The 26,154-nt window shown below is 41.2% G+C and overlaps 2 protein-coding genes across 2 annotated transcripts in view; one reads left to right on the top strand and one right to left on the bottom strand.

Moving 5' to 3' along the window:
- Positions 1–10,772, top strand: part of LOC102980820 (uncharacterized) — a 35,492-nt gene extending 24,720 nt beyond the window's left edge. Inside the window, 11 exon segments of the mRNA XM_055079558.1 lie at positions 3,724–3,832; positions 3,834–3,877; positions 5,375–5,436; positions 6,633–7,048; positions 7,136–7,196; positions 7,792–7,850; positions 9,156–9,187; positions 9,429–9,516; positions 9,837–9,958; positions 10,041–10,118; positions 10,586–10,772. Coding sequence (XP_054935533.1) covers positions 3,724–3,832; positions 3,834–3,877; positions 5,375–5,436; positions 6,633–7,048; positions 7,136–7,196; positions 7,792–7,850; positions 9,156–9,187; positions 9,429–9,516; positions 9,837–9,958; positions 10,041–10,118; positions 10,586–10,662 — 1,148 coding nt within the window. The 3' untranslated portion in view covers positions 10,663–10,772.
- A 1,306-nt stretch (positions 10,773–12,078) lies between these two features.
- The window catches only part of RANBP9 (RAN binding protein 9), a 95,331-nt gene continuing 81,255 nt past the window's right edge, over positions 12,079–26,154 (bottom strand). Inside the window, exons 12-15 of the mRNA XM_055079544.1 lie at positions 25,520–25,641; positions 23,718–23,869; positions 17,636–17,747; positions 12,079–13,811 (exon numbers count right to left, since the gene is read on the bottom strand). Coding sequence (XP_054935519.1) covers positions 13,681–13,811; positions 17,636–17,747; positions 23,718–23,869; positions 25,520–25,641 — 517 coding nt within the window. The 3' untranslated portion in view covers positions 12,079–13,680. The remainder of the gene's footprint in view (positions 13,812–17,635; positions 17,748–23,717; positions 23,870–25,519; positions 25,642–26,154) is intronic.

Below are 26,154 nucleotides of genomic sequence, written 5' to 3'. Positions count from 1 at the left end.
CCAGCCGCCATGGCTCTCGGGCTCAGCCGCTCCGCGGCACGTGGGATCCTCCCAGACCGGGGCGCGAACCCGGCTCCCCTGCATCGGCAGGCGGACGCTCAACCACTGCGCCACCAGGGAAGCCCTGAGCCTTTATTCTTTAACACAAAACAGATAACCAAGAAAATCAGATCCCAAGGCCCCAGTCTGGACTTCCTGAGTCAGAATATCCAGGGCAAGAGGGCTGTCTATTTGTATATTTAACGAGTGACCTAGGTGATTCTTATCATCAGGAAATCTTGGCAAACACTGGACTACAACTCCTGGCTTAGATATTTTTCTGTTTGTGTTTTTTGGGGGCCACGCTGCGAGGCTTGCAGGAACTTAGTTCCCCAACCAGGGGTTGAACCCATGCCCTCGGCAGTGAGAGCGCAGAGTCCTAACCACTGGACCACTAGGGAATTCTCTGTTGTTTCTTTTTCTAAGTGGAGAAAGAACATACAAAAAAAAAAAAACTTGTGAAGCAATCCCCCTCATCTTTTCCACCTACATCTAATTTGACAGAATTATTTTTAATAACTTGTTATGTCTTTCCAAAGCATTCAGCTAATTTTTCTAGAAATAACCCTCTTTTAATAGCTATATTTTTGCATTAATTAAATTTTTAATTAAATTGGATCATTACATTAACCAATAAAAGTAGCATGAACATATTCTGGGCGAAACACAGTGGTCTTGGTTATCCTACAATGGGAGGGATGAGGGGAAAGGCACCGGGCTGCTAGAACAGGGGTCTTCAAACACCTTTGTTCTTGTACCCCGTTTACATTTTTAAACTTGACATCTACAATTTATCAAAATCATTGAAAAAGATGTGATTCCGAATTAGTGGAGATAAAATACCGACATTTAAAAATAAAACTGCCATTATCCTAAACTGCCATTTAAATGTATCCAGTCAAATCCAAATGTCACAACTACTTGATACCCACAGCATCCATTTGCAGAATAAATATACAAGCCCTTTTTAACAATGAGAACCTTCACATTTTTTCTTTTTCTCTTTGAACTTGTATTCCCATCCTACTTCTACCGTAGAAATTTATATTAATGTATTTTTATGCTTGAAAATCTTTTGTTGACTATCCTATGATATTCTGCTGTAAAATATATGAGTTACTTAACTATTTTCAGGTTCTTTAAAACTTAAAAATCGTTTCATTGAAAAATTCTTGTGGATGGAATTATCACTGCAGTAATTTATAGTGCTAAGTTGTTGAAAGCAACAGATGATACATTTTGATGAATAATTCCATAAAAGTAAAACTGTGGGAAATGCACCTCTTAATAGATGCATGGGGCATGAGTTTTTTGAATTAGTTCGGGTATCCATGGCTGAGTATTACGTATTGTTAGAAGGAGACAGAGTTCATGTTGTTGTTGCCCTGTCGGCCTGTGGTCACAGGAAACAAACCTGTATTCTGAGAAGATCAGGTTTCCTGACCCACTGCAGTGAGTGAGACCCCAGAGGAGCCATGGGGCATGTCCCCAAACAAAGGAAAAGATGGAGTAATTATAGGATTTGGAAGGAGGGTTGAGTTTAGGTGAAGTTTAAATGAAGCAGTTTTTGATAGACTCAGCAACTAGCAAGGCTGTGGGTGTGGAGAGGGGTCACATCTGCTCTGGCTGCAAAGTGGCCGCAAGGTCCTGTTTCCTTGAAGGTAGATGTGGAACCCTGGTCCCAAACACCCCTTACCTGGAGCTCTGCACCTGGGTCGGAAGTAAGGCTGCTTCTCGGAGGCAAAGTGGCTTAGGTCCTCCAGACGCAGAGGATATTCCATCCTTTACTGCCGTCATACTGGTAGTGTATGATTTTAGAGGACAGGATTTCTACTCAGTGAGTAACAAAGCAGTGGTCGCTCAAAGAAGGGAGTTGTTAATGATATTGTGCAGCTTGTCCTGGGGGAAAAAAATGGTTTCTTACTAGCTTTGCAGCTGGCTGTATCTGTGTCTCTAATTCCAGTCTGAGGGATGGCAGGGCGGATTTTTACTGGCCGAGCTAAATTTTACCTTTTCAATGTCCAATGTCAATTGTAATTCTTTGTTTTTGCTTTTTTATTTTTTAATATTTATTTTTTTGGTTGCACCGGGCCTTAGTTGCAGCAGGAGGGCTTCTTAGTTGTGACACGTGGGCTCCTTAGTTGTGGCAGGCGGGCTTCTTAGTTGTGGCAGGCGGGCTCCTTAGTTGTGGCAGGCGGGCTCCTTAGTTGTGGCAGGCGGGCTCCTTAGTTGTGGCACGCGGGCTCCTTAGTTGTGGCAGGCGGGCTCCTTAGTTGCGGCTTGTGGGCTCCTTAGTTGCAGCATGCACGTGGGATTTAGTTCCCTGATGAGGGATCGAACCCAGGCCCCATGAATTGGGAGCGCAGAGTCTTATCCACTGCGCCACCAGGGAAGTCCCAGTTTTTGCTTTTTATAGATGAGAGTACTGAGAAACCTGGGCCAAATAAACCCTGGGCGTGAAAGGAATTTCATTATGGCATCGCCACTCAGATTTTGGACCTCCTTCCAAGTTATATGCTGAAATACCCATAGTAATCTTGAATCACGTTTAGTGATCTGTTCATTGACAGTTCTATAAGACCCTCTTTCAGTTTTACCGAAAGCAAGAATGAAACGGCCCTGCTTGCATGTGTTACCCGGTCTTTAGAAACCGTTTGTCTTCCCAGATCCACGCTGATATTTCAGGCGTCCCTTTCTTTTCACGTTCTGGGATAAGGCGCCATTGTAAGATTTGGGATGGGTGAGGTGAGGTGCAGCTTGCTTTGGTAAGTAGGGAGGAGGGTGAATGTGGAAAGGGTCACAAGGAAGAACACGTGGAAGTTGAGGCTCTCCGTGCCTGGCTGTGTTTCTCGGAAAGTCCTCAAGGGACTGTGCTGGGGCGGAGCTTTCTAGTGGCCAGTGTTCCACACGCTGCCAGTGGTAGAAGGATCAGAGAGGCCATTTGGTCAGGGATGTCTGTTCGTGGCACAGAGAACAGAGTATTCAAGGGCTAAGGCATTCACGATTTGTGTTGTATCAAGAATAAGTAACATGACCAAATGCTTTTCTCATTTTTAAACTGTGCTCAGTTGATTTTCTTATTAACAATACACTAGAATTAGTTGGGTATTTCTTCCCCCTGTCCTAAATGTTTTCCCTTGAAGGAAGCAGAAGTCGTTGGTTTTTCTTCTTTTCTCTCCCTCCTCTTTCCTTGATCTTTCTCTTTTTCTTACTTTCTGACTACAAGTCAGGGCTAGTCGCGAATTCCAGTGGATGGCTTGAGAGGCCTTTGACTCAGTTAAAATCCTGATGGTCCGCATGGTGCATGAGGTTCTTCTTTTCTTGTCCTTATTACCTGTGAGTAAGATTTTGTAAAACTTACAATATGTCAGTTATGAGTTTGGCAAAGCAATCACAAAATACAACCATGTCTCCCCTTCTTCCTTAGAAGAAAATCCTTATTTATAGCACCTAAATTCTAGGCAGTTGCTTTCCCAAATTCCCTTGGTGATGGGGGCAAACCCATAGTGAAGTGTCTGCATTTGGAGTTTTCAGAAACTAGATGAAAGAACTGGGCACAAAAACGCATCAGACCGCATTTGTGAGAATGTGCATTGTACTCTGGTTGTAACTAAGAAAGTTGACTTGCTGAAGCAGAATGTTCATTTTGCTCATAACTCTGCTGTGTTCGTCCTTCTATTTCAGGTTTCATTTCCAGGGGCCATGTGGGACGACGCTTCCTGAAGCCCTTGCGCCTCATGAAACTGAAACTGTTCCTTAATTGCCCTGAGGAAGGAAGAAATCACAGCGTATCTAAGTACCAGGCCACCAACAGGAGAAAGAGTCTTGTGGATGGATGGTGAGCTGAATACTGAAAGGTCTGAAAATATCTTCTGGAATCCAAACTGCTAAGTGATGGGACTTAGAAGAAATAGTAGTCAACGTGTTTAGAAGGAGAAGTCACAGAACTTCTCGAGTCAATTCACGTTATTTTAGTTTGAACCTAAACATAAGATACCTCTGGTGTGTTTGCTTGGTTATCGGGAGGGAAACAACTTTGTAATTAGATTGTCTAAAAAAAGTAATTTTTTTTGCTATTTGGGAAGAGGGGTAAAACCCTGGTATCTCTGATTTTTGTGCAAGGTTTGGTGGAAAATAAAATCCCTTTCTACAGCAGGTAATTGACTGTATAAAGGTGTTACCCCAAGAAATATCTTTGTTGGGGACTTTTTCTCGTCAATGTTGATCTTGTTTGGCCGCCTAACCTCAGTTCCAGGGGGACAGCTTACAACAAGAATTCGGGCCAGGAAGGAAGAGAAAATTAGCAATAAGGTAGAAAATCAGGAGGAGAAAAAAGAATAATGCAAATATATGGACTCCAAGGATAAACACAGCTGCCTAAAATTTAGCACTGGCCTTCCGAGCAGCCAGGGAGGAAAGGGAGAGGTGATGGTTGGTCTTTCCTCAATATTATAAACACAGAAGGGCCTTTCTCACTATCATCAACACACGCTTCCCCCGACGCTGAATTTTGAAGGGAGTTTTTCCCATGGGACTTGAAAGTTTCATGCTCATAGTACCTCTGCGTAAAGCAGGAGGAATACAGCCCTCTCCTCAAGTCCCACCATCTAATGCAGCACCCAGGGATGCCTGCTGCCGGCAAGGCAAGCATCAGAGGCCTGACGGAGGAGCGGCCTTCAGTAAACAGCGCACGAAGGTCGTACATAACTAGCTCCCTTAAATCAGGTGGGCTCCCTTGAATCAGGTGGGCTCCCTGGGTGATTATGCAGCTGGGCCACATCATCCCCACCCCTTACAAAATTGCATTTAATATTACACCCTTGGCGTTTGTAGAAGTAGACGACAAGACACTGTGACATAAAACTTTGTACTGCATTTGCAAGTCATGCCTTTTAATAAATCCCAGGTATCCTTTGCATGGGCAAGAGGGGTGCCCATAACCCACAGGGAGTCTGAAAGATCAGCCAGGCACCCTGAGGGCTCCTGTCACATACTTTCACACAGGTGGGTCACAGCATGCACACTGAGGGGACTTGTAATCCGTATAATGCAGCTTTTGTACATAAAATACCATCATTCACGTCGAGTAGGTTTGTTGTAGGGCTTATCGAAAGTGCACTCTATACAATTCCCTAGTGTTAGCAGTGATGGAAGTCAGAACACTGTTTCAGGGAGTCAGACTATATTTTTAATTTGTCATTTCTATGTGACCAAGATCCAGATATTTCAGAACTGTTCTTTGCAACTCCCTTCCTACTAGGTTGTTGGTACCAGTAGCTGTTTTTGTTTCTGTTTTGTCATTTTTGTTCATGTTTTGGTCTTGTTTTTAAACCAGGAATTGCTTCCAAATCAGAGAAGAGGAAAAGCGAATTGAAAATACTCCAAAATTTATGTGAGGTAGGATTATTCAATTGAATTTAATATTTACTGAACATCTACCATATGATAGACATTAGAAATACAGTGCTTAGAGAGAGATGGACCGTCCCTCAAGGAGTACACAAAGACTAGGTTGGCACAATCGTCATATAAACGGGTAAACAGCGTGGAAGCTATAGTTACAGAAATTTGTTCACGATTCAGAGAATGCAGTTAGAGAGGAGCAGGGTGGGCACGGGGTCGACCTTAAGGTGCCTGAAAGTCTTTAAGAGGAGGTCAGCCTGGGTGGGAGTTTTTGAAGTATAAACAGGAGTTCCAAGGGCGGGGTGTGTATCACTAGAGCATGTCCAAATGCAAGGTAAATATGAAATAGCTTGGTTTGTTCAGAGAGAGATGAATCATTTGCTATCGTACAATGGGTGAGAGAAGATAAAACACGAAGGTCATGAAGGGCCACGCGTGCTAGGAAATGAAATAAGTATACTTGGGGCGGTGGCGGGGGCATAAACATACACAGTACGGGGGTTGCGTCACTAAGTGATGGGCAGACACCGTGCAAGGTCCTGGGGTTACAGCAGGGAACCGGGGAGGGGGGGGGTCCCCGCTCTCAGTGAGCTCACGTTCTAACGGGAGAGTCAGACAACAAGCTGTTAGGGCGAGGAGTCAGTGATGGACACAGGCAGTGGCCGAGGGCTGGTGGTTAGGGATGCCCGTGAGAGGGCGGCCGAGGTCGCCACGCACACGTTTGGTGCTGAGGATCGATGTAAATCCGAGTCTGTCGACCTTGTTTCTCGTCGGCGACAACAGGGCTGAAAGGCATGGGGTCCTGCCGCTATAGCGCACTTCTTCCGTTTGAAACTGCACTTCTGTGGGGAGTGCGGAAAGCCGAATCTATTGTACAAATACTGATTAACGGGATCGACCAAGCGGATCTCGGAGCTAAAAAAGGCGGCGATAGGGCGACTGGGGCTTGTGGTCACCGGATGGCGGGACCTGCGAGCCCGCCTCAAGGAGCGCGAGGACCCAGCCGACCCTGCCCTCGGCATCCCCGCCAAGGAGGCAGCAGGATGTATCTTTCCTGCCTAGAAACAAGCACCACGGCCACCTGCTCTCGTAGCCGTGAGCGAGGAGGGAGCCGCGAGGCCTCGTGGCGCGCAGCCTCGGAGCCGGGCGGAAGGGAAGGCCCCCGCCCCCTGACCCGCCGCTTTCCTCAGGCCACGCCCTTCCCCGCTCTGCGCATGCGCCTCTGCATAGCTCAGCGGGGACTCGGAACCTGCAGAGGGCGACAGAACCCGCGGCGCCTGCCTTTTACGTCACGCTCCGCTTGCGTGCTGATTCCGGGTCAGAGGTTGGGCGCAGCTTGGGTCATGGTGCAGCTCAGGCCGCGCGCGTCCCGCGCCCCGGTGTCGGCGTCGGCGATGGTGGACGAGGGCCAGCCCGCCTCGGAGGAGGAGGCGGAGCACGGCCTGTTGCTCGGGCAGCCGAGCAGCGGCGCGGCTGCCGAGCCGCTGGAGGAAGACGAGGAAGGGGACGATGAGCTTGACGACGAAGCCCCGGAGGAGCTGACTTTCGCCAGCGCTCAGGCGGAAGCGAAAGAAGAAGAGCGGCGAGTTCGCGAGACCGTGCGCAGGTTCGGAGCCCGCGGCCGGGCGGGGAGAAGCGCCCCTACCCATCCCGCTCGTCCCTGCCCGCACTGACTTGTCGCCTTTTCTCCCAGGGATAAAACGCTTCTGAAGGAGAAGAGGAAGCGACGCGAGGAGTTGTTCATCGAACAGAAGGTTAGAGGGGAGGGCGGCGTTTCACAACGCGGCTCGGGGTAGAATTCAAAGTTGCTAGGATGTGGGGTAGAGGAAAGTCGCTAATATTTTCTTCTGACTACAGTGACAGGGTGCGCGTGCTCTTTGCTGTCCACCGATTGAAAGTGGGAGTGGGAAGCGGGGTGAACCTGAAATCGTAGGGTCAGTCCCACCTCTGACGCCCAGCGGAGGTAGTTCATTTGACACTGGGTCGCCTTGAGAATTAAGTGCTTTTGTAAACTAAGGGCCGTTCCAACTTAGAGGATGATTGATGTGCTCTCTGCTGTTTAGCGATTGGCCACAGAACGGACTCCATATGGACGTGATACTAACTGCTTCCAGTGTATGACAGTGACCTGAGGGTTCCAGTCTTCACATCTTCCAAAGAATGTGGAATAGGTTCTGAGATGCTTGGTCCCAGTCTTCCCACAGCTTAGAGATAGTGGAGGGCAGTGTTCAGCCCAGTTCATGTATTTGCCTAGAAGTAGGCGTGTCCTTAAAATGGTTACTTACAAAAGCAATCCAGGGCATACTGTCATGTACCTCACTTTTAATTGATTTTTAAAATGTCTTTAAGAAAAGAAAACGTCTTCCAGATACTATTCTAGAGAGGTTAACTACAGCTTCACAAACTACGTAAGTAATGGATCTCGTTTTATTACTTGCCTTACGTGTACAGTCTTTGAATTACATATTGGTACATTTATTTGAACTCAAATAACTGAAGAAACTGTAAAGTCTAAATTAAAAAGCTACACAGTATTTGAATTTGGTGGGACAGGTGGAGGGAAATATTCCACTGCTTTTCAGTCTTCTGTTTTTTATTACGTTTGTTGTTGTTCCCATAGGTAACTCTAGTTTCTGAGTTGCTGATCCCAGTGTGTTCATTCAATAAGTGTGGGCCACTGTCATTGTACGAGGGGCAGGATAGATGGTGTGAATAAAACAGTGTTTTGAAATTTATCCTTTAGTGGAGTGGCAGGCAATTATCCGTAGGCTCCTAAAACTCAAGTTTGTCCCACACTTGCCCTACCTGCCACCAACCTGTCCTCCCTCCTTGTTCCCCATTTCACTCAGCAGCTTTGCCATCCACCAGATGTTTAAAGCTCCTTTTCCTCATCTATGCCAGGGAATCAATCAAACCATACTTAATTTAGATTTCTAAATATTTGCTGTTTGTTTGTTTTTTTCCTCCCTATTCCCCCTTGTCTCCTCTTACTGCTTTCAGTTCAGAAGTTTAGCCCTGCATCTTTGACTTAGGACAGTGGTTCTCAAATTTTCAGTAAAAGAACTTTTTCCAGAGTTACTCTGTTTCTGAATACATCACGGTGACAAAGTCCTTTTCCCCTTTCAAAACTAAGTACAAATGTCGCCTGTCTTCTCTCACTCCCTCCACCCCATCGCTCGCCCCACCGTCGAGCTTTTCCAGTGTGCAAGTGCTTCTCTATAGATATCTCATTGTATTTTGCCATTTACCTTTGTCTGCATTAGACCGCACTTCTTGAGGCTAAATTCGTCGTCTCTATCCTCGTTTGTGTCTAAATTGTTCAATTAACCCTTCGAGATCTCTCCAAATAAAGTGAGGCAGGCCTACCACCTTTCACTTCGTATTTCAAATACTGTATTATATAATTCTTAAATATTTCACTTTAGCTCTGTTTACCACAACAGTCTGCTTCTTTGGAAGCCTGCTAATATATTTTCAGATTTTAAATTCTGCGGAGATACTCCCAACCTAGTATAGTTTGTTGATTGGGAGTTGTCAAGCAGTTCATTGGGGAGTGACTCTTTCTTTCCAAAGATCCCGAGTAAAAACTGAGAATGGTGGTAGTAGAGGGGGCAAGGGGTATCTTATTTGTAAAACTAGATGAAATTTTGTAACAAGTTGCGTCTTCTTTGCTCTCTGCCATCCCAATTAGTGTTCTTCTTTTTCTTCCTTAGTGTGAAGAAATCACCGGCAAAGTTGAAAGAAGGTATGAACTATTCTAATTTAAATAACTTCTCACTAAGTGTCAACTGCATTTGCAGATATTTGCAGTCAAATGTTACTGACCCTTAGAAAGAGCATGGGAACGGGCCTGGCCAGTTTTGGCTTATTTCTTACAAATAAAAACCACACACTGGTGTGTAGTGGGTATTTAAAGTGAACTCCAGCATGTGTTCCTGATTTATTTTTACACGAATGCTAATTAGAAATATCACTCAATTTTTTAGTTAATTTGCAAAAGAAAAATGAAGAATGTGAGAAAGGAAGTGACTTAAAGAAAGCTAAAGAAAAAGTGCAAAAAGTACAGACTGTTGGGTAAGAAGCGTCTTCTTTTTTTGTGTGTAGGATGTAAAGGTGACCTTTGGAGGAGAGTATTGGCTTAATTAGTAGCAGTTTCAGATTGGATCCTCTGTGGAAAGTTTTTGGTATTTATATTAAAAAAAATTTATTTGCTCTACTAAGATGTAAACATTACTTGTAAAATTTAGTCCTGTAATTTAGTTTTATTATCTTACCCATGCATATACAAAATTAGGACTTGGGATATTTTTTTCCACTATTTGAGTCAACTAACAAAAATACTTTATTTTGAAAATAAGCACTGCCTCATTTTGACCTTTTATATTGATTACCAGCCAGAATAAAAGCTACTTGGCTGTAAGGCTAAAAGACCAAGATTTGAGAGATTCAAGGCAAGAAGCAGCCAAAGCCTTCATACAAAATTGTTTATATGGTCCTGGAACCAACAGAACTACTGGTAATTTCTTTATGGACTGTTTTTCTCCCTTTTAACTGCAAGTTAAACAAAGCAGTGATTGGTAAATAATTCTCTTTCCTAGTAAACAAGTTCCTGTCTCTTGACAACAAGAGGTTACCCGTGAAAAAGGCCGCAGCCCAGTTTTTGAATAATGCTTGGGGTAAGATTCAGCTTTATTCTCTGAATCTGATAGTTTTATATGTTGAATAATGTTCTTTAAAAAAAAAAATTTATCTATTTGGCTGTGCTGGGTCTTAGTTGTGTGCGGCACCTGGGATCTTCACCGCCACACGTGGGATCTTTAGTTGCGCGTGTGGGCTCTAGTTCTCTGACCAGGGATCGAACCCGGGCCCCCTGCATTGGGAGCACAGAGTCTTAACCACTGGACTACCAGGGAAGTCCCTGAATGATGTTCTTTTTTAAGGAGATAGTAAATACTCATGAAGTATCGATTTTTTTCTTACAGTGGCTTCTATTACTATTGCTTCTGAAGACTAGGTCAGTGTAGTGTGTATGCACATATACCTAATTTTAATATTTACACTCATGTATTTAGAAAATTTGGAATTGTTTCTTGGGAATTTTATCTCTTTATTATTCTTAACTGCACAAAACCTTCTATTCTAGGATCCCAGAAAAAACAAAATGCCAAGAGGTTTAAAAGACGTTGGATGGTCAGAAAGATGAAAACTTCTAAGAAGTAAATCAAAAGCTAAATGAAGAATGAGTACTTTGTATGTATAGAACTTAAAAATATTTAGTTTAGAGCATTTAATTTTTCTGAAAAAATTAATAAAAGACTTACTTACAAATCATTTTAAAGGGTCATTATAAAAATCATAAGTCTATCTGGGGTAGTACCCAGTCACATTTCATCCATGGAGTATAATTAACTGTGCCTTATAGTCTTTGAGCTTCCTGGAAGAAAAAGCAGTTTAAAAGGACTTGTTTTCCTTTCTTGCAGTGCCCACAGCAGCAGGGCTCCTCTGCTACTGCCCCCCAACCCCGCCCGCAGGGTGTGGGGCAGGAAAAGCCTTCCTTCCACTACAGCTCTCAGATGCTTTAGTCTCTTGGATATTATTTTTGTGCTATGGGTGAGAATTTCACAGAATACGAGGAAGAGTGCGGTATCTAAAAGTGTAGATGATAGATAATCTGTTCTTTTTTAAAAGAAGGTTTAAGCCTCGGTGTACAAAATACAGCCAACAATCACCATTGCCAAACCAAAGGATATGGTTGTTTGTTATCCTGTTGAAGAGCTTGTTTTATGTTTGTTTTACTTTTAACCAGTTAGTTTGGGAGTTTGCTTTAAAAATGGCAAGTCACGTGCCATATTATGATTATGAAAACAAGAAGATTCATTTCCTGCTTGCTTTCTGTATCACCCGTAGTATCAGGTGTGACCCTAATCCACGGAGGCCAGTAAACTCAAGGCAGTCTTAGGTTGCAGAACTCAGATTTATAGTAGCAGCCATTCATTTTAGTTGTTCTAACTTTATATTAATCAATCATGAGAAGTATGCAAGTACCTCATATATAAATTCAATTGACACTCTAGTATCTGTAGAAGTAAATTTTTAATGGCTGGTTAATTATATCACTACATTTTTATTGCAATATAGTACTCATTTAAGCACTTAAAAATGGAAGGTGTACAAAGATTAAATTAAGACACGGTAAACTGACTAAATATTTGGTTTTTATATAAATAAAGGTCATGACCACACTGTTGACATGTAATACTGTTATAATACAACAATTAAACTTGTGAGTCTACAACAGAAGTCATCTGTAGTTAAACAGGAAACAAAGTTGAAAAAGACCATGTTAAAACAAAACTACGGGGACTTACAGGTCGGGATTGTAAGTAGCAACAAACATATTCACTCAGCTCATTCTTAACTGCACAAAACCTTCTATTCTAGGATCCCAGAAAAAACAAAATGCCAAGAGGTTTAAAAGACGTTGGATGGTCAGAAAGATGAAAACTTCTAAGAAGTAAATCAAAAGCTAAATGAAGAATGAGTACTTTGTATGTATAGAACTTAAAAATATTTAGTTTAGAGCATTTAATTTTTCTGAAAAAATTAATAAAAGACTTACTTACAAATCATTTTAAAGGGTCATTATAAAAATCATAAGTCTATCTGGGGTAGTACCCAGTCACATTTCATCCATGGAGTATAATTAACTGTGCCTTATAGTCTTTGAGCTTCCTGGAAGAAAAAGCAGTTTAAAAGGACTTGTTTTCCTTTCTTGCAGTGCCCACAGCAGCAGGGCTCCTCTGCTACTGCCCCCCAACCCCGCCCGCAGGGTGTGGGGCAGGAAAAGCCTTCCTTCCACTACAGCTCTCAGATGCTTTAGTCTCTTGGATATTATTTTTGTGCTATGGGTGAGAATTTCACAGAATACGAGGAAGAGTGCGGTATCTAAAAGTGTAGATGATAGATAATCTGTTCTTTTTTAAAAGAAGGTTTAAGCCTCGGTGTACAAAATACAGCCAACAATCACCATTGCCAAACCAAAGGATATGGTTGTTTGTTATCCTGTTGAAGAGCTTGTTTTATGTTTGTTTTACTTTTAACCAGTTAGTTTGGGAGTTTGCTTTAAAAATGGCAAGTCACGTGCCATATTATGATTATGAAAACAAGAAGATTCATTTCCTGCTTGCTTTCTGTATCACCCGTAGTATCAGGTGTGACCCTAATCCACGGAGGCCAGTAAACTCAAGGCAGTCTTAGGTTGCAGAACTCAGATTTATAGTAGCAGCCATTCATTTTAGTTGTTCTAACTTTATATTAATCAATCATGAGAAGTATGCAAGTACCTCATATATAAATTCAATTGACACTCTAGTATCTGTAGAAGTAAATTTTTAATGGCTGGTTAATTATATCACTACATTTTTATTGCAATATAGTACTCATTTAAGCACTTAAAAATGGAAGGTGTACAAAGATTAAATTAAGACACGGTAAACTGACTAAATATTTGGTTTTTATATAAATAAAGGTCATGACCACACTGTTGACATGTAATACTGTTATAATACAACAGTTAAACTTGTGAGTCTACAACAGAAGTCATCTGTAGTTAAACAGGAAACAAAGTTGAAAAAGACCATGTTAAAACAAAACTACGGGGACTTACAGGTCGGGATTGTAAGTAGCAACAAACATATTCACTCAGCTCCTGAGTATTTCAAGTTTTACAGTACACATTAAAAATGATTTCTTCCATCAACACTATAAATTCATACTGTCAGATGTTTATGCATTTTGCAAGTTACACTGATTGAATTGCTTACATGGGAGCGGGGGTCAGAACACCTCCCACTTTGAAGTTTACATCACCCACATGCTAACACAAACACAACTTGTTCCGTTTCCTTCCCCCCTTTCTCCCCCCAACAAAGAAGGCAGGATTTTTTGGTTTCTTTTAGGTAATTGTTTTAAAGGATTTGTGATGATCAATTTGAACGTCTGAAATTCAGTAATATTTAACTCTTAGACAACTAAGAGGTTAAAGATGGAAAATAATTTCTCCTAACACTAAGTTAGAAAATCATTTGCATCATGCTGTAAACTAGGAAGCAATGTAAAGCGACAAAAACCTGTCCCCAGTACATAATTTAAAAAATCTAAATTTCAAATCAGCAGAACTGGTCTACTTCCATGTTGACTATATGCCACAATATAAGTGTGAGCTCCATAAATGCATAGCTAATGTAGGTAGTCTTCCACTGTGGCAAAAGCACAGGATCCAATTCCTGATCGAGCCATCAGTCCTAGACACTGTGTGGCCTGTCCCATGGCTAGGGCAAGTGGAGGTTGCTTTGGCAGATTGTGGGTTTCTGAGGAAAAATGATTAAAAATGGAAATAGCAATTAGCAATATATTTTAAACAACGCCTCTCAATCAGGAGAATACTGCATTACTTACAAAATTACCAATGTCTGTACTGCTCTTAACTACCTAACTAGCTAAAGGTGGTTTTTCAGCAAACAGTGAACGCCTTGGACATCTACTCTGACCAGGTAATATGGTTACTGGGTATTGAAGTTAATAAGAAAAAATTCTTTTTGCAGGATTAGACTTTCAAGGTGTTAGACACTCAGAAACTTTTACTTCCACATTTACTATGATGGAAACGATGTAATTAATGTGTGCAGTGGGGAGTAAGGAATACTTAGTATTTCCCTTCTGTTTTTCCAAGGTCAGTTGACATTACCAAAGAAAACGGCACCAGGTTTTCGGTACAAGTTTCACTGATGGATTCTTCCCCTTCTGGGAACAGGACCCAACAGAGGCTGCCGAATCCTTTCCACGGCATGCTGGTGAATGTCATTTGGGTTGGTAAGGGAGCAGGCGGTGATGGTGACCATGAGAGACAACTGAGCCCAACGACCCTATAATCTGAGGAGTTAATTTGCAACTGATAGGATAAACATCTGCAAAAATCACCATTAAATGACAGTTTTCAGGGTCCCACCTACCAGACATTTGTCAGACAGCTGTAGTACAAATGTAACCATCAGCAAAATTCATTCTTTGCCAGAAATGAAAAACTGAACTAATGGTAAAAGTGACCAAACCCATAGAAGCTGATAACTTATTGTGTGGAGGTGTCCAAATTTTAATTTTAGGCAGATTCCCAGTTAGTAAAATTACTAATCAGTCCTTGTAGGCACAGCTGGCAGCAGGGCAAGAACAGTGATCCAGGGCTGGTTAAGGCTCCCTGTGGTTGGTTCTGAGGCCGCACATGGCGGTGGGAGAAAGAGAAGTTCCGGAAGGGATGAGGCAGAAATAAAGGGAGCAGGTTCTGGACTTAAAAGGTGTAAGGGGAAGGAACACAGGATGAAGAATAGTAGAATACAGATACGCAAGAAAAGATGCACACGCTGGTGAAAAGTGGTCTGTGGGTTAAGATTATTCAAGTACTAGCTGCTCTCTGGCAAGATGCTCTTCAGCTAAATTCTGACGGTGATACATTTTTTTGTCAACTCTAAGCGGGAATGACTTTATAAACTAACTCTGCCTCAACTAGAATCAGGAACAATTTAATTTTTACACAAAATCAACATAACAGAATAAACAATGAAAAGGAAACCATCCTTTCAAAAATATCTCTTGAAGGTTCACAAGGAAGTAACCTTGCTCAGAGGTAAAAGCACTTCATTAGTTTTATTTTGGACAAGGGAGGCACATCTGTAAGCACCTTTAAATTTTTTTAGCATATGAAACTCACAGGAATTACATATGATACAACTTTAAGCACTCTTTAGAGATGAAGCTATATAATATAGTACAGTATTTATAAATATAATATAGTACAGTATTTATAAATATGCATACACCCCCAGCAATTTAAGTCTCCTTACTTTTGCATGACTTATATACATTTAAAGGTTAAGCACTATTTACAGCTGAACTACATATACATGGCACAATATGTAAGAATACACATATCCTGGATAATGGTCCTAAGCAATTTACTACTGAAAATTAATTCCCCTGGAGAACCCAAGATTTTTAACTGTCATAAGAAAACGGTTCACTTTTCAAAAATTCTTTCCAAGTCTGAGTGTTTACCTAGATATAAAGCAATTAGGGCTTCATGATTACCTATAATGTAGTCATTCCAAAAAGACAATTATAGTAAACCATTATTTGCCCTACAATCCCAGCACTGCTACTAAGTACACTTATTTTTACCAGTAAAGCTAAATGAATTTCGTATAACCAAAGGAAATACACATTACCCCAAAGAAAATTCACATTGAATTTGTATAAGAAAAGTATAACACAAAAAACACTACTACTATTCCAGAACTTCAGTATTAGACCGTAACACCATGAATTAATAATGAATTTCAGAAAGACAAAGAAGCAGATTAAGGCCCAAACGTGAATACTTTTAAATTGCTTCCTTCACATTCCAGCCACATGAGCCCTGTCCTTCACTCCAAGTCTCTCTGTGTGACACTGATCCCATCTATCTAAGATAGTTTCAGACATAAACCTAACAGGGCCAAAGAGCACAGAACAGACTTCTAAACTGGTAGTCCCCATTTTTCTTGAGGAATTACATCCTAAAAAGGTGAAAAATTGCTCTCATCTGAACTACCTCTGAGAAAAATTGCCCAGATATGAGAAAAGTTTTATGTAAACAGTCAACCCTATAGTTTATATATAAATGCACAAAATGTGCAGTTACCGAATTCATATAAAAAGTATTTCTTCAGGGGACTTCCCTGGTGGCTCAGTGGTTAAGAATCCACCTGCCAATGCAGGGGACACGGGTTCGAGCCCTGGTCCGGGAAGATCCCACATGCCGCAGAGCAACTAAGCCCGTGCGCCACAGCTACTGAGCCTGCGCTCTGGAGCCCGCGAGCCACAACTACTGAGCCTGCGCTCTGGAGCCCGCGAGCCACAACTACTGAGCCTGCGCTCTGGAGCCCGCGAGCCACAACTACTGAGCCTGCGCTCTGGAGCCCGCGAGCCACAACTACTGAGCCTGCGCTCTGGAGCCCGCGAGCCACAACTACTGAGCCTGCGCTCTGGAGCCCGCGAGCCACAACTACTGAGCCTGCGCTCTGGAGCCCGCGAGCCACAACTACTGAGCCTGCGCTCTGGAGCCCGCGAGCCACAACTACTGAGCCTGCGCTCTGGAGCCCGCGAGCCACAACTACTGAGCCTGCGCTCTGGAGCCCGCGAGCCACAACTACTGAAGCCTGTGCGCCTGGAGCCCGTGCTCTGCAGTGGAAGAAGCCACTGCAATGAGAAGCCTGCGCGCCGCAATGAAGAGTAGCCCCTGCTCGTCGCAACTAGAGAAAGCCCGCGTACAGCAACGAAGACCCAACGCAGCCGAGAATAAATAAAGATTTTTTTAAAAAATTGTCCTCTGTTTAAAAAAAAAAGTATTTGTTCAGTACATAAATAGCACACTCCTACTCTGCAGTGAGTTGCTCACAGGATTGGCAACTAACCAGGGGACAGCAAATCCCAGTTTCTCACTTAGTGCTCCCCCTGTCTAAGCCTGCTGTTCTCCCCTTCCCTCCCTTTTTTACGTGGTAAGGGCATGTAGTTAAATATGCTGAACTTCAATGAGAATGTCATGTGTCTCCAAGGGTTGATGCTGACAGCACTCGAGCTCCGTCGGAGCTGCAACATGGGTGGTTCAGGCCGGAAATGCTTATGTACACGTTCACACAAACACTTCTGTCTTCCAGAATCACAAGATGCACCCCAATATACTGTTTTTACTCCATTTGAATCTATTTAATCTGGGATTGAGATACCAGAGGAAGTTTTCTATACTTTAAGGTAATTTTAATTTAATTTAATTTTTTTTTTTTTTTGCGGTACGCGGGTCTCTCACTGTTGTGGCCTCTCCCGTTGCGGAGCACAGGCTCCGGACGCGCAGGCTCAGCGGCCATGGCTCACGGGCCCAGCCGCTCCGCGGCACGTGGGATCCTCCCGGACCGGGGCACGAACCCGCGTCCCCTGCATCGGCAGGTGGACTCTCAACCACTGCACCACCAGGGAAGCCCGGTAATTTTAATTTTTTAAATGTAGAAAACATTTCCCTTATGATTTTACCAAAATATAAATGCCAGCACAAATACCATCTCAAATACCCCAGAGACTAGCTGAAGTGCTTTCTGGCTTCACTTACCTAATATTGCACTGTTAAGAGCTGAGCACACAGGTTCTCTCTGAATTGGGTCAAGTTGATTTCCAACTGGGCTGTTCCAAGGATCTGAATAGGCTAGTAAACTGAATGCATCCTGTTGAAAACATAGCGATTTGGTTTTTTAATTCAAACAGTTAAGCGACTGTGCTCACCATGGTTACACATTGAGAGAAAGGTAAAATATGGCTTTAAGACACTAGACTCACACAAGCCCATTGACCCCTATGACTAGGAGGCTATATATTTTTTTAACAACTAGATTATGCAGCAAAGCCTAATTTGTTTTCATTTTTCTTGTAAACAGCCATTTTCATCATCTACCCCTTATCCCTACAACACATGCAGAACAGAAATAAATAAAATAAAAATGTAAAAAACGTAATTCCTGTGGAATGGGCTATTATTACTGGTTAATGTAAAGAGAAAGAGAAAACATTCGGATGCTTTACAATTTATGACCACTAATATGAATTTGACATTAAAAGGTTAGGACCAGCCCATGTATTTTTTTAAACACGTGGGAACTGGGCATATCTCACTGGACGTCATCTTCTCAAACTCAGTAATCAACAAAATAAAATGAAAGTGGCTCCCCTTCAGGAACATTCAGTAGTTCCAGCCATCCTCAAGCCTCCCCTCCTGAAGTAACTGACACACAGTCTTCTTTTCAGACGATGGCTCTGTCTTCCTGTCATCTTTCTGTGGGGAGCACATAACTACAGTGGTTTCAGACACTGGCTTCAAGTTAAGCTGCATCACCAGAGTGGCCTTTGGCAAGAACAACCTTCCTAAGTGTCAGTATCATCATTTGTATAATGGGGATTATAAAAGGTCCTATTTCACAGAGGTTATGAGGACTAACTGAGCTACACAAAATTAGTCATGTCAGCTCACTCTAATTTTTCAGTAAAGGATAAATTATTGTTTTGCCAAAAGTCAATGCCCTAATCCAGAATAATATTATGATACAGATATAGATACAGTTAGACACAGGACACCTTCCCAGTTCATATGGCACACATGGAGAAGTGCTGAGGAAACCAAATCAGTGAACTCAGTAGCATAACACTCAAACTGTTGGTCACTGAAATGTGGAAGACTGAAAATTCCCAAAGAATACCATCTCCCAAGTGAAGCTGCTCCGGGCACCCCTCTAGTAATCTTATTAGTGGGGGTAAGGCTTCCTGGTCAAGCCTGTTCTTTCCCTTTCTCATCTGAATTGGCCTCTACGATGTGACGATCAGAGAAGAACTGCCCATAAAGCAGAGCTGTGCGGCCTGAGGCTACAGACAGGGATACATGTGGCACCTCCACTGCCCTACACTGCTGAGTATCTCATTCACATTAGACTTCTTGGCACAGTTATTAATGAAAGTTCTTTGAAGAACTTATACTATTTTGAATCCCCTGCAGCTACTCACAGGTGCTAGTAGATACAAGGAGAAAAAAAAAAAAGGCTTCATATACCTGCTGATTGCAAGACCTGCCTCTTAACAGTATTTAAGATATTTTATGTGTCTCACAAAGCTACTAGATTCTATTTCTGGTTCCCCCCAATCCAAATTTATTGATGGAGAAAGATTAACATCTGATATCCTGTGAAGCTAACTAATCAATCACGTTATTTCTAAAGACGGAGCTTTGCTCAAGACTTAATTCACCCCACAACCATCTAATGAGGTACCATCCCTATAGTGCAGATAAATTTAAAAGACAGACTAAGGAATCTGTCCAAGGAATAACTGCTACATCATATTTTAAGCACAGAACTATCCTCTTGCGTCTACATCCTGACATGCTACCAAAAAGGTGAAATGTTGCAGTCCCCAAGTCAAATCAAGACCATTCTGTCAAATACACCTTCTAGCATTTAAAACAAAATTCACAGAAAAAGATAATGATGGTAGTAATTTACTGTGCACTAATATTGTGTGAGGCAATGTTTCAAGCGCTAATGTGTTTCATCGCATTTAATCCTCACAATAACCTTAGGAGGTGGTTACTACTATGCCCATCTTAGACGCAAACTGAGGCAGTGAGATTACCACCACACAGCTAGTACTGTACTTCTTTTAGTAAGATACAGTTTCTTTCTTTTAATTACCAATCTAAATATTAAGAGGAAAAAAGTCTAAAATTTTGCCCCCATATTTTCAGTATAGCTGAACAAATATTTATTGGACACAGACGGGGACCACCAGGACCTCATCACTGTTTTGAGGACTCACAGTCCTATGGGGAAGGCAGACATGTAAATGATGTACTGTGTATATTGCTTATTAACAGAGTGTACTGTGTCACAAGAAGCAATCACAGAAATGGGCTCAAGCTACATGGAAACTGAGGCTGGAAAGGAGAAAAGGCATGGTTGGAACCATGGGTAAGGGCTTAGATCCTAAAACACCCTAAAAATCGCACTAAAAAGCTTCCATTTTTTCCAATAAGGCAACAGAGTTTTACAAAACGGAGCGATATGGATTAGACTTGATTTTAGATGGGTCACACAACACCACTATGAAGCACAGCTTGCAAGTAGAGTGAAGCTTTAAGCAAGAAAACTAAAAAAACCCTTAAAAAAAAAAAAAACCAGTTTACACCATCAAGTTCCCAGGAGTAAATATCTAGAACTTTATCTTTCTTTACAAGGGGAATGAAATCAGCAAAGCAACCTTAATGTTTTAAATTCTGCTGTAAGACTAATTGGTGAGAGTAACCAAAGAAATGCAAATAAGCAATTTTGAGATACATGTTAAACCCACTAAAGTAGAATTAAGGTACTAGTGCCACCGGCACATCCCTTTATTACTGCTGATAAATTGGTAGACGTTTCTGGAAAGCAACACAGCAACACGTAGCAAGAGCCACAATAACTGTATCCTTTGACTCAATAATTCTATTTCTCGGACTTTATTCCAGTGGAATAATTTAAAGGAAGAAACAAAGATACATGTATAAAAGTGTTCACTAAAGCATTTTTTAAAAGGCAAATAGAAAATCTAAAAATAGAGCAATGCTTAAATAAACTGATATAGCAACACACTAGAATATCAGGTAGCCATTTAAAAATAATTGTCAATAATGTATAGAAACTGGAAATACATTTTTTATGATAATAAGAACAATACAAATAGGATAACTACAATTACCAACCAGATAAAATATATGCCCATGCGATTTAAGGCACAAAACTGAAAATACCTGTTAAATATCATGGCATTATGGGTTACTTTTTATTTTAGAAAAAACATTACCTCAGTGGGAAAATTTCTGAGGAAATGTGACATTTAGGTAGGATTCTCACACTGTACTTAACACTTGGCTTAAAATCTGTAGCAGTTTCTAAACAGGGTGTGTCTAAAGTTACTAGATTAAGAGCCACTTGCAGCTGGGGCTGCTCGTTCTAACCTGACTCTCCCAGTCCTCCAGCAGCTGCCCTGCTGCTCTGCGAAAGTGCAGTAAACAGCCGTTGAACAATTCAGGTAGCTCTCCTGGGAGCCACTGGCAGACTGAGGCAGGTAAGCAACAAAAACAAAGACAACAGGAAAACAGGAAAGGAAGACCGAGAAAGTCAGAAAAAAGGTCAAGAGAACCACGGCTGCAGCAGGACCCCCAGCCCGTGTTTAGCACGGGTGGGCTGCCCCAAGGTCTGCAGTGCGCCTGCTACGCCACGGCTGAGGGGAAGCAAAACACGCGTGTACCTTATGGCAACTTCGGTAAGTCTCCAGCCAGCCTTAACCAAATCCTGTCTCTCTACACATGTATGCATGCTTCAAAAGTCCGTGCAAATTCAAACAAAACTAAAGATAAAAAAACCCATTTCAACCACCCATGACCTGAAGTGAAGAAGAGAAGAAAACAGTAATTTCTAAACCTTCTCAACCAGGGCAAAAAAAAAAAAGTTCTCTTTGTGTTACCCTCAAATCCTCCAGCATTGTTCTTTAGGTACTTAGAAGCTGGATCAGCCACCCATCTTATCTCTTACCTGGATCAAGATAAGTTTGGGGAATGGGAGAGAAGCAGCTCAGAATGTTAAGACAATCTCTTGAAGTAGCTGGCATTTGCTTAGAAGTCAGAGGTACAAAATCAAAGCCATCCACATTCTTTAGATGATGAATTACATCTTCACTTAATTCAATATATAATCAAGGAATATCTTTGAGGATAGGCCATGTAATGCCATTTCCTGTGCTTCATGAAAATTAGAATCAAAGAATAAGCAATGGAGTGAAATGTTAAATTTTCAAAGGGACTACATAAAATCATACTCCATTAGCATAAAGTATTAACAAGAAAACAGAGTCAGATGACCTAGTGTAAAAAAGCCTATGAATTCTTTTTTAAAAACATTTCACATCCCCAAATATCTCCTAAAACATCAGTTCTCAAAGCATGATCTAGGGACAACTGGGTCGAAGACCCTTTCAGGGTCTCTTGTGAGGGCAAAACTATTTTCATAATAATACTAAGATATTACTTGCTCTTTTCTCACTCTCATACTTTCAAAACTATACAGTGGGGTTTTCCGGAGGCTACATGTGTGTTATATCACAACAGACTGAACACAGAAGCAGGTATGAGAATCCAGCTTATCATTTATTAAACCTAGCATTAACGAGATTTACAAAAATGTAAAGCAGGGCCACTCTTCTCATTATTTTTGTTTGTTTATTTTAGGAAGATAAAATAACACTTTTATGAAAAATAACAATGACTTATTTTAAAATGAATTAATAATTTTAGTATTAATTTCTACTAGAGTAAAATCAATAAATATAACTCATACAAACAAGAGCCCTTTGGGAATCTTTAATAGTTTTTAAAGTGTTTAGATACCAAAAAGGTTGAGAACCACTGCCCTAAAACCACCCCAGCACCTAGCCAAGAAGTTTCCCAAATGGATAGCTTTGGATACGTGAAATAATAATAAAGCCTGAGAAGTTTCTTCGCACTGTTGATAGCAGAAAAGATTCTCAAAGTTGTATAATGATGAAAATTCCCAGTCTGGAAAAATCAAGTTATGCATGCCTTTTAATCCGGAGGTGTATATAGTGGCTTCTTAACCCATCCCAGACTAGACAGGTGCTCTACTGAGGCTACAGTGCATGTAGCTGGGATGGGGTTTTTTTTTTTTGGACTGCTTTTATGCCATGTTTAGCGCTACTACGTGTTGCTCGCTGGCCCTCTCTCAGTTTAGGTCAGGAAGGAATGGCAGGAGTCTTGAGTCTCGCCCTCTCCTATACCCAAGCCATCAGTGTCAAGGCCACTACGTGCATCTCCCCTTCATTTTTTGGGCTTATTTCAAAACATTCAGGAGAAAATATTTGTAACAAACCAACTTTGAGCCCAACCTCATGCAGGACAAACAAAACAGAACAAAAACCCACAATGGCTAGGTTCCTGTTTCACAGGTGTACAGGGCTGGTGGGACTTCTATGAACATGAAAAAAACCTCATCTCTACCACTAACTGCAGTGCTGACGTAAGGCAGGCAACACTCCATCTTTAACTGCTACACAGAACTGCGGCTAACTTAATGAACTGTTTCCATTTTCTCCACCTCACTATATCCAGCGCAGGCATCAATCCAGAAGAGACTTAAAGACGTGTTTTTCTTCTCTTCTGTGAAAGATGACCCAACCCTTCACCAATCTCAAAATAAAAGCCACACATTATTATATTCAATTTGCTGCAACCCTGAACAATCTCTACTAAAGTAAAAATATCTCAAATTTATAGTTTTATCAGCACACTCACATTTCTCCTAATAACTCTGCCAATTTTATAGCCGAGAAAACTAAGAAAGCAAGTTAACAAGGGGCACACAACACTGGTAAGTGGCAGAACTGAGATTTAATCTGTATGTTTTACAGAAGTCCAGCGCTCTTTCCAGTAGAGCAGGCTGCCGAACCCTGCCACGTGTTTTCACTCTCAACCGGGCAGGAAGCCAGGGAGGAGTGCATGTCCAAGTTTCCCAACAAGAATTCCAGTGTTGCTCAATGTTTTACAAAACTACATTTTAGTTCCTTTGACACATTTATAAGTTTTCAAGGGAAAACAAATTTACCTTCAACATTTTTTTATTTGCTGTGTTCTTGCCACACTCTCTCCTCAGCTGCTCACTCATCGCTTGTAGCTCTCTTCCGAAGTGAATCATTCTTTCTATGGCGGCTTGACTTCCTCCACACAGCTGGCGTCTTAACTGGCTTGAATCAACTTCTGTAAGCAAAACGAACAGGTATTTTACTACCTTACATCTGGAGTACAATGGAGAAATGAACATAAACTGCTTACAACATTTAGTAACTACTTCCTAATATTTTACCTAAATATGCAGATTTTTAATTTAATGTGGAACTTTGTAGCTAAAAGGTATACTTTATCTAGGCCTCAAGAGTATAGGATCCAATACCCAGCTTGCAGTTCCAAGTCAGGTGACAACCTTTCAGTGTTAGGATGTACATATGTCCCAGGGAAAATTTTATGAAAGGTTAATAAGCACGATTTTCTAAAACAACAGCAACATGAAAAGAAAGAAAGAAAGAAAAAAGTAACGCTTCTCAGGCTACTTTAACTGACAAAGAACAGAGACAGAAGGTAAGAAAGACTAAATGACTCCAATAAAAACACAGAAGACACCACATACTAATCAAAAGGGTTAATTATACTACTTTTAGAAAAATACTACTTTTAGGAAAAAATTTTACAGTGTATTTCTTGACTGACAATAATCACTGATCAATAACAAACAGTATAAGTCACTAATAACAACATTATAAATCACTAATGATGATGATAATAGTTAATGTTGACAAAGCACTTACTTTGTGCTATTAGCTTTTCACAGATCAGCTATGAGGCAGTTATTATTATACCCATTTTACAGATGAAGAAACTGAGGCAAAGAGCTCCTAAGTAATTTGTCCAAGGTTACACAGCTAGTAAGTGGCAGTTGCAGAATTCAAATCCAGGTGATCTGGCTCTAGAACTCCTGCTCTTAATCACTATGCTCAAGTTACTCTTGGAATGTTGAGGTTGCTTGCTGATACCTGACAGAGTGAAGCTAGGCTGCCTTTTCAATCATACTCCTTGCTTGAAAGAGTGAACTATGCATTGGAACACACAATCCTCAACAACAAGGTGTTTGTGTAATATAAGTTTGCATTTATGAAGTAGTTTCTAACAATTGGAATAAATACCTTTTAATCTCAAAATGCTAAGAAATCTAATGTTCTGACAAATAAGAATTTATAAGCTTCAATAATTTTCACTCTCCAAGTGATGGGAAAGTTTGCTGATGGTTTAACTTCAGTACAATTTACTACACAAGTTGTCAACAAAGTAAAATAATGCGTGCTAATGTATCTGTCAGCCACATGTTCTGAGGGGGGAGGAGCCAAGGGGGTGTCAAATGCAGGCACCTACTATCTGCCAGGCACTGGGCTACGCACAGTCACATATATTCACATTAAATGAATTTAAGAAAGTTTGATTAGAATTTATAAAATCATCTCTACCCATTTGGCCTTTATTGGCTATACTGAAATAGGTATAAAAACGTTTCCTACCTCCAACCTTAGCTATCCTAAAGGATATTTAACACTAATAAGTTAGTACTCCTACATTAATGAAAGCACTACAGTTGTGCAGAAACAGTTCAGCAAAGAAGATACTAAAAAATTAAACTCTACTCTCTCTAGCAACCCATTCTCACAAGAGATTTTAAGAATACGTATCACTATAAAATCCAATGGCACATATACATCTTTAAATTTGATTTATGCTCATCAGCTGTGAATCAGTACAAGTAAAAACATAACCTTGTAGTCATCATTTTTTATTAAAAATGTAAGAAATATCACTGCAGACCCATTTCGGTGTCACAATCTTCCATTTCGTGGTCATGTTTAGAGCTACCATTTAGGAAACCATTGGATGAAGTTTCTCCAACTCCATTGGAGTAGTGATCTGTTTCCATGTCTACATCATTACTGAAAATGAAAAAACAAACCTAATTTTAGAAATAGCATACTTGCAGCTTAGTTTAAAATAAATTACTACTCAACTACAGAGCCTACTTATAAACTGACTTCATAAGGCAATAGCAATCTGGAAAAAAGGTATTTAGTTACATCTTGAATGTATTCAAAGCGAAATCTGTAGCTGACCTTTAACAAATCTGTACTCCTGGAGATAAGGGAGGAAAAAAGTACATGTACTAAAATGTAGTGGTTTTATGACTTCCGATCAATATGGAGAAATCATTTTTCAGCACATATTTCCCACTATTTTTCAAACTCAGATCTGCTCTCCATTCTTTGTTAATCAACTCCTGCCCCAGAATCCCTGACCCTCACCCCAGCATTCACTTGCAGCGTGTAAGGGAAACCCTCCCTCTCAAACTATTCCTGGAACCCACCTCTCACCTCTTTCCCCACCCTCATACTCGACTCACTTCTAGACATTTTTTTTTTTTTTTTTTGTGGTACGCAGGCCTCTCACTG

The sequence above is a fragment of the Physeter macrocephalus genome, chromosome 18, assembly GCF_002837175.3.
Source record: "Physeter macrocephalus isolate SW-GA chromosome 18, ASM283717v5, whole genome shotgun sequence".
NCBI lineage: Eukaryota > Metazoa > Chordata > Mammalia > Artiodactyla > Physeteridae > Physeter > Physeter macrocephalus.
Note: the sequence above shows the minus strand (reverse complement) of the source record. Positions and strands in the feature narration are given on the sequence as shown.